This window comes from Limulus polyphemus, unplaced genomic scaffold (genome assembly GCF_000517525.1).
Source record: "Limulus polyphemus unplaced genomic scaffold, Limulus_polyphemus-2.1.2 Scaffold1826, whole genome shotgun sequence".
Taxonomy (NCBI): domain Eukaryota; kingdom Metazoa; phylum Arthropoda; class Merostomata; order Xiphosura; family Limulidae; genus Limulus; species Limulus polyphemus.
This window is the reverse complement of record NW_013667436.1, coordinates 141,600-149,425: the sequence shown is the minus strand read 5'-3', so window position 1 is coordinate 149,425 and position 7,826 is coordinate 141,600. Positions and strand designations below refer to the sequence as shown.

Genomic DNA, 7,826 nt, shown 5'->3' with positions numbered 1-7,826 from the left:
TAGATACTCATTATAGCGTCACGTGACTTTCGCTGTCGTAACAGTATTATGTCTCAAACAAAGCACTTAATGTATGGGGAAAATACTGATGTAAAAGATAACATTTTAAGTTTTGAAATTGTAAGAGAAAACAGAAAAGTTGAGAACCTAAAAAGTGGTAAATCCGCTGAACCAGACAACTTTTATCCTAGAGTTTTAAAGGAACTTAAAGATTATATTTGTGAACCGCTAGCTAATGTTTTCTATAGGTCATTGAGTAGTGGAAAAGTATTAGAAGATTAGATGTTGGCTAATGTTAGTCCAATATTTAAAGTAGGTGATAAACATTGTCCATGCAATTATAGGCCAGTTAGTCTTACATCAGTAATTGGAAAGGTTTTGGAGAGCGTGATTAAAGATGCATTGCAGAGTCACTTAAAGCAGTTTGATATAATGTCAAAAAGCCAACAAATCTTTAGGGATTCTTTGAGGATGCTACTGTAAGAGTTGATGAAGAAATACTGTGTATTTGCTTTACCTTGATTTTCAGAAAGTGTTTGATAAGGGGCCTCACAAAAGACTTGTTACAAAAATCAAATCTGTGGGTGTGGTTGAAATGTTATTAAATTGGATAGAAAAGTGGCTGGAGAGTAGAAAGCAGAGAGTAGCAATAAATGGAGTTAGATCTGACTGGATCACTGTTACAAGTGGTGGGTTCTCTGTTGTTTATATTAATGATATTGACTCTGGTATGACTAACAAAATTTTGAAGTTTGCAGATGACATTAAGATTTTTGGGGTGGTTAAATGTATCAAAGATGCTGCAGACATACAGGGAGATTTAGATTATTTGATGCATTGGGCCAATACATGGCAGATGACGTTTAACTATCCAAAATGTAAGGTGATGCATGTAGGTTTTCACAATTCAATTTATTGTAACAGTTTAAAGGGGAATGCATTAAATACTGTGGTTGAAGCAAAAGATCTTGGATTTTTGATAGAAAAATCACTTAAGTAATCTAAACAGTGTATTGTAGCTAGCAATATGGCTAATAGGATTTTGGGTAGCATCTGTAGAAATATTGAATACAAGACAAGGGATGTTATTGTTTCAGTGTATAGATCACTTGTAAGGTCTCATTTAGTCTACTGTGTACAGTTTTGGGCTTTCTTCCTCAAGAAGAACATTGAATTGTTGTAGAAGTTTCAGAGAAGAGCCATTAGGATGATACATGGGATGTTGGGAATGTCCTATGAGGAGAGGTTAAAATCTCTAAACTTGTTTTCTCTGAAGAGGAAAATTGATTGAGGTGTTTAAGATTATAAAGAGTATTGATAATATAGATCCATCAAACTTTTTGTTTTTAGCAGTAAAAACAATAGGACAAGGAGTCATAAATTCACATTTTGGCAGCGTAAGAGTCGCCTGCAGTTTACACAGTATTTCTTTTGAAACAGGGTGGTTGGCTTTTGGAATGAGCTGCCTTCAAGGGTGGCGGTGTTAGAAATTTTAACTGAGTTCAAGAAAAGATTGGAATACATGAATACATGAGTAGTAAGGGATGGTTATAGTTGGGAGCTGGAAGGGACATCCTTGACGGGCTAATATGCTCCTTTTTGTCCCTTTAAAATTTTATGAAAGCTACACATTGGGCAATCAATTGCACCGCAGGGAATCGAAGCCCGGATTTTAGCATTGTAAGCCCGGAGAGACATAGCTATCGCACTTGAGGACTTCACTTATTGATGAAAAAATTAATTCGTTATTGTCATGTGGAATAGACTTGGCATTATTTTTTACCAAAAGAACTTGTCCAACGATAGAACACATATTAAAGCAATATCTTGTAAATTCGTTGCAAAAGTTATCCTATGCAGCCTTCATTCTTGTTACGATGATTGATGGAAGTTTTTATTTTACGAAAAAAATAAAAAAAATTAATATGATGGCATGACACTTGTCAGTATTTCAAGTTGTTTTGAGAATATTCAATATTTACTGTTGCCTGTGAAACAATATTATAAGTTACCGCTAATTTTAAAATGGCGGGTATACCTGATAAGTCATGGCAACCTCCGTTTGTTGTGTTGGAAACCACGTAAGGCTACCTTTAGTTTTTAACGTTAAGTGATATTAATATAATTTTAAACAGTGTAGTTGATTTTAGTAATTGAAAACTAATTAACTATTTTTCGACAATACTATAAATTCTCTGTCAATATAGTTTTAACATTTCTAATAGTAATAATAACACTGTTAACACGTGATTAAGCCTAATTGAATAGTTCCATATCGGCATGCAGCTTCACTGATTTCAGCCGTTTGTTTGTGTTGTTAGTTTATAAATTATATTATTAACATCGATTTACATTTTATAGTTTAGAATTATAAAGGAGTGGCCATGACATATGTCTTTTAAATTTGCGAACTGTCTTGGAAAATATAACATTTCATCTAGATTCATGAATGATTAGATTATAGAATATAGAAATAGAAGGCTTGGGGGAATGATTGAGATTCTTTAGGATTGTTAGAGGTTTGAATTCTATAAGTTCAAATGATATTTTTCATTAAAATTCAAGCAGAAAGACTAGAGCTTAAGTGAGTTAATCAATACTGTTCCAATATCCTTTTCTTTAATCACATTATTGAGTTGGTTGTTTTACATTTGGTCCAAATTATGATAACCAAAAGCACTGAGTGGCAACTCCAGTCAGGCACCAGTAGATTAAAAACTACATGATAATGCCTGCAGAAGCAAAATTGGTGAAAAACTACTAACCCTTAACTTCTAACCACCATGTAACCATGAAACTATACATACTAGAGCTAAATGTACTAAGTGTGGCTTTACAAACTTTGGCAAGCTAGAGCAATCCCAGGAACTGTTTATTAACAATTGAAGATGAGTTACACAAGAACAGTTCATAAGCACTGGACAAGTGCTGAGTGGCAACTCTAGTCAGGTACCAGTAGATTAAAAACTACATGATAATGCCTGCAGAAGCAAAATTGGTGAAAAACTACTAACCCTTAACTTCTCTTTTAATTTGGCAGTTAAGTATTTATAAACTACAGCTCAACATGTATTAATGTTACATGTTTACAGTTATTAACATAACAATGTGTCATAAGCCAGTCAACAATAAACACATTAATGCCAAGTGTACAATTCTTGACATAACACTTTGTCGCAAGCCAATCAATAACAAAAGTCTTGTACAAAGTATGAGACTGTTGAATTACATTATACTCAGTATTTTAAGCTCAGACAAGATGACTGCACAAAATGTAAGTAGGAAACTTGTAAGTTTTTATTAATAAAATATGTGTGTATAATGTATGATGATATGATAATATATGCAATGATTATCTGTCAACAGATGTCTGCTTCTCAAGAAAATGAAACTTAATTCCTCACTTCTGTCTGTATTAGTATTAAATATAGTGAAATCATTAATGCACAATGAAATGAAAAGTTGAAAATTATGAAATAAAATCAAACACTTTTTCATTTTTAGAATCACTGCAAATTGTAATAGTTACAATTATTTATCCTAATACCTTCAGCCTCTAGCCTTTTTGCATATGTATTTTAATAATTTTATGGTTTTATAATTGTACTTTGGAACCCCTCTCTGCATGAAAGCAATAAATCACAACAGAATGTTTTTGGTACAAGTTAGGATAAACATTTGATCAAGTTACAGACATGCGCTAACCAGGAGAACTTTCCTAGCTTCTTTATCAAATTAAGTTTTATTTAAATTTTTCCTATGTAAGAAGTTTTTAGGTTTTTTTTCTACAACTAAATTAACTTCTCTCTCTTGTCCTTCCCAATGTTATTATCTTAGCTAATCTTTTGTATGGCATCTTGTCAGAAGCTTTTTGAAAGTTAAAGAACATTAAGTCCACACTCTTTGGATCATCAAGTCAACAATTAATAACAGTTTAATGGTTTTTATCCCGTTGGCTCTGAGGCAGAGTTTATGGGAGATCAAGGGCAGACTGGTGAAAATTTAGACTCTATTTTCCCAGCACCTTCCTTTGCTCTGACAGCTACTTCTGAACCTTAGACAGACATCCTGCCTCTTGCACCTTTTTTCTAAAAACTAATATGCCATGTTTGTTATGTTTTAAGTATTTATCCTGTGGCTTATAAATCTTCGTCATCTTTATTGGGAAAAACTAGTTCATCAGATTACCTGATCCTTCCACCTTTGCTAGACATTGCAGTGCACACAAGGAGATTTGCCTTTAAATGGATGACTGGCTTCTTCTTGTCCCTTGTCATTTGGCAGAAGTAGACATTCAAACTCTGTGATATCAGAAGCTGCAAGAGTTGGGTGTCTTGTCAAAAAGTAGTCCATTCTTACTCCCACACAGTAGCTCATACAGTTAGGAATGTTTTCAATTCCAGGCTCACCTGGGGCCAACCTTCTTCTCTACTCCTTCAGGCCATGGAACAGGTTGTTCTTCACCAGCATGCACAGTTCTATTTCTTTTGTGGATGTGGGCATCCTTGGAATCACTCATTCCTTTAGGTCATGCCCACATGAGGACCCCTTAATGGTTTTTACGAGACCAGTGAAACATTTGCACAGATGCGCTGGATTGTCAAGTGAAACTGTCAGATTCTAGTTTGCTGGATCTCAGCTGGTGGTTGAACAGAAACAACCCAACTGTGGTGTCCCTCTGCCACCTTCATGGCCAGAGATACATCTGTTCACTGACCTTGTCTGTTGATGATTCATTTTGACAATTCTATGGTGGTAGCACATATCAATCACCAAGGGGGCACTCAGTTGAGTTGTATGTCACATTCTGGGTGTTTTCAGTCTCGTAACGGATCATCTTTCATGCCCCGACCAAATATATTCGACAGAGTGGTCTTTAAATCTCCTTATTTTCCAGTGGCTTTACAATCGATGTTGTTTTCCTTATGTAGATGCATTTGCCCCAAGCCTCAATCACAAGTTACCCCTCTTTTGGTCCCCAGTACCTTATCCTTGGGCTCTGGCTGTTGATGCTTTCAACCAGGATTGGTCCCACAAATTCCTTTATGTTTATCCTCCTATCCAATTATTTCTTTGAATGATCTCTCTCATCCATACTACTTCATGTCGAGTCCTTCTGATTGCTCCTTATTGGCCAGCTCAACTATGGTTTTCCACGATTATAACAACTGCAACTTTTCACTCCAATACCTCTTCCTTTGTCTCCCTCTCTTCTTCATCAACATTGGTCACCAGTTCTACATCCAGCCATTCACATCCTTCATCTTCTGTCTGGGTTTTATCTGGTCCCTGGCAAGGAGATCAGGTTTCTTTCATCAAGTAGCTTTCCATTTAGCTTGTTCCATACGTCTTTCTTCAATGGAGGTGTATCAGCATAAATTGAAAGTGTTCCATAGTTGGTCTGCCACTTGGAGATTCCTGGCCTGAGTGGTGGAGCTTCTCACATGACTTTACTATGGGGGAGGGGGGTCTTCAGTCTCCTCGCTCTCTGTTTATTCGGGCTGCCTTATTCCATACCTTTTGTTTTCCCGATAATGTCGAGTTTTTGCTTCCCCTGTCTTTACCATGCTAATGCGTTCCTTCCGGATTTGTTGTCCCCCCAAATGCTTACTTTTCCAGACTGGGATATTAATGTGGTCCTCCATTCCCTCACTTTACCTCCATTTGAACCACTTGTGTTTCATGTTTCACCTTTCCCTTAAAATGTATGTCCTTCTCCTCTTAGCCTGTGAACATCTAAGGTCAGATTTGTTTGCCATTGATGTTTCACATATGCTTTACCACTCTACCTATTTTCTATTTTATCCAGATTGTTTCTTCCTCCCAAAGACCTTAGTGGCTAGGGAGGGTAACTCCTCCTTTTTGCCTATTTCTCATCTCTACCCTCATTCCAGTCCGATAGTCTGTTCCGTACTCATTGTTGTTATTTTGCTCACATGGTTTCCTTTTGTGGTACCTGTTCCCAACTCTTTATCCCTTGGCAGCCTTCCTCTGTTTGGGATCTTACCCCTTCTTCCCTCACCAATTGAGTTGATTTTTTATTTGATTGGCATATTTGTCTTTGTCTTCTTCTTCCCGGAATTTGTTCCAGGTGTCTTCTTATCAGATTTGACACCTTACCTTTTCCCTTCCATCTCGTCTTCATCGGCTATTGGAGATAATCCTACAGTCAGGCATGTGGACTACACCTAATACATTTGTCTCCCAGTATTTACACCATATTGTGGTTTCTTCTTCATCAGGTTTTTATCTTCCACCTATGGCCATTCTTCAGGCTCCAGTGCAACTTTGACTATATTCATATATATATTTTTCCTTTCAGGGGGCCCTTGCTTCAATTACTCATTATATGGATCCCGCTCTGTAGCTGTCTATCCCTGCCATGCCTTGTATTGAATAAATCAGTGAGGTCTGCTTTTCAAAATAGGGTTTTGCGGTCACCCATTGCACTGTCTCAGGTGGTGACGTTCCTCCAGACTCTTCACCTCGTTCTCACCCCCCTTTCTTCTAGTGAAGTATGGGAATCCTTACCACTTTCCAGTTTCAAGCCGCTGGAGTGGTCAACCATGGAGGCACCATTCAGTGCAGTGTAGGGTGGTGGTGTTCTACAGGTCTAGATGATTTGATATCCTCCAATAAGCAATATTCACTCGCAAAGGAGTGAGACATCAAATTGCAGTTTACCTCTTCGATTGGCAGCCATCATCCTACCCCTACTTGGATGTTGGTACCCTGTAACTGGGTTTTGGAGTTAAGAGTAGAACCAATCAACACAAGTCCTCGCACATATTTATGGCTGTCAATATTCCTCCCTTGATCATACTCCTTCTGTATTGTAGGTCACATTGTTCTGGTTCTGTCCTTTTTGCTATCCTTCATTCTATTTTATTCCAAGGATGTTATTGCTTTTTGGATGGTTCTGGTCAGTCTTGCTGTTGGGGGAGTTGATTTATATTATATAGATATCCTTTCGATACCGGATGTCTGGTCTCTGGATTGATAGATCAAAGCTAACATGTGTCATTCTGAGTCAGAGTGGTTCTAGATTCCTTCCGGTCTCTTGAACTTGAGGTGAAGACAGTATAATCCTCATCCTACACCCACATGGATGTTGGTTCTCAGCGGCATGGGTTTTGGATGAAGTTGACCTACCGAGTAGGTCCGTTGCACTCTATCCACTCTACACCTAGGAGGGGCACATCCATGTTTTAACCACTTTTATATACTTTGTGGGATTAAGTTAATATATATTTACATGGTTAGGATCACTATCCTGCCACAGTTCTTTCCCACTTGGACATTCTCCTCCCTTTTCCCACCCTTATCTACTACACATTTCATGGATGGGCGAAGAGTATACCTGGTTCAGAAGTGGTGAGGTTCCCCTCATCATATCTTCAGATCTGACTCTTTCATTTCCAGGGGGTATCCTTTGGATGCTTTCTGGTGATTACGTCTTCTGCCAAACCTTGAAGTGATAGTTCGATAGAGTTGTATAGAGGAAGTCACATGCATCACGTATATCACGCTCCTATTGGTGAAGTGGAGCATGATGATTTACATGAGAGACATGTTGGAATCAGTCGATTCCAGTAGAGGGGAGCAGAAGGCTTATGGCATGAGTAAAGAAACAATTTGTCTATAGAGGGCAGCACTGGATGAGAATAGCTAATCTTATGAGTGGAAGGATGTATCTATCGGAAATACATTTTAAGTATAGGAAAATTATAACTTTTGGATCTTGTCCTCTCCGGCCCCTCCACCTGGTCAGTGTGGGATTCTAGCTAAAGTGTGAGAAGAGGTAAGTGTGTTTTGGAAGTTTACAT

General features: G+C 37.7%; 1 protein-coding gene across 1 annotated transcript in view; it reads left to right on the top strand.

The window, feature by feature from the left end:
* Positions 1–1,996: 1,996 nt before the first annotated feature.
* Positions 1,997–7,826, top strand: part of LOC106465069 (peptidyl-prolyl cis-trans isomerase-like 1) — a 33,793-nt gene continuing 27,963 nt past the window's right edge. The window contains exon 1 of the mRNA XM_013925266.2: positions 1,997–2,081. Coding sequence (XP_013780720.1) covers positions 2,026–2,081 — 56 coding nt within the window. The 5' untranslated portion in view covers positions 1,997–2,025. The remainder of the gene's footprint in view (positions 2,082–7,826) is intronic.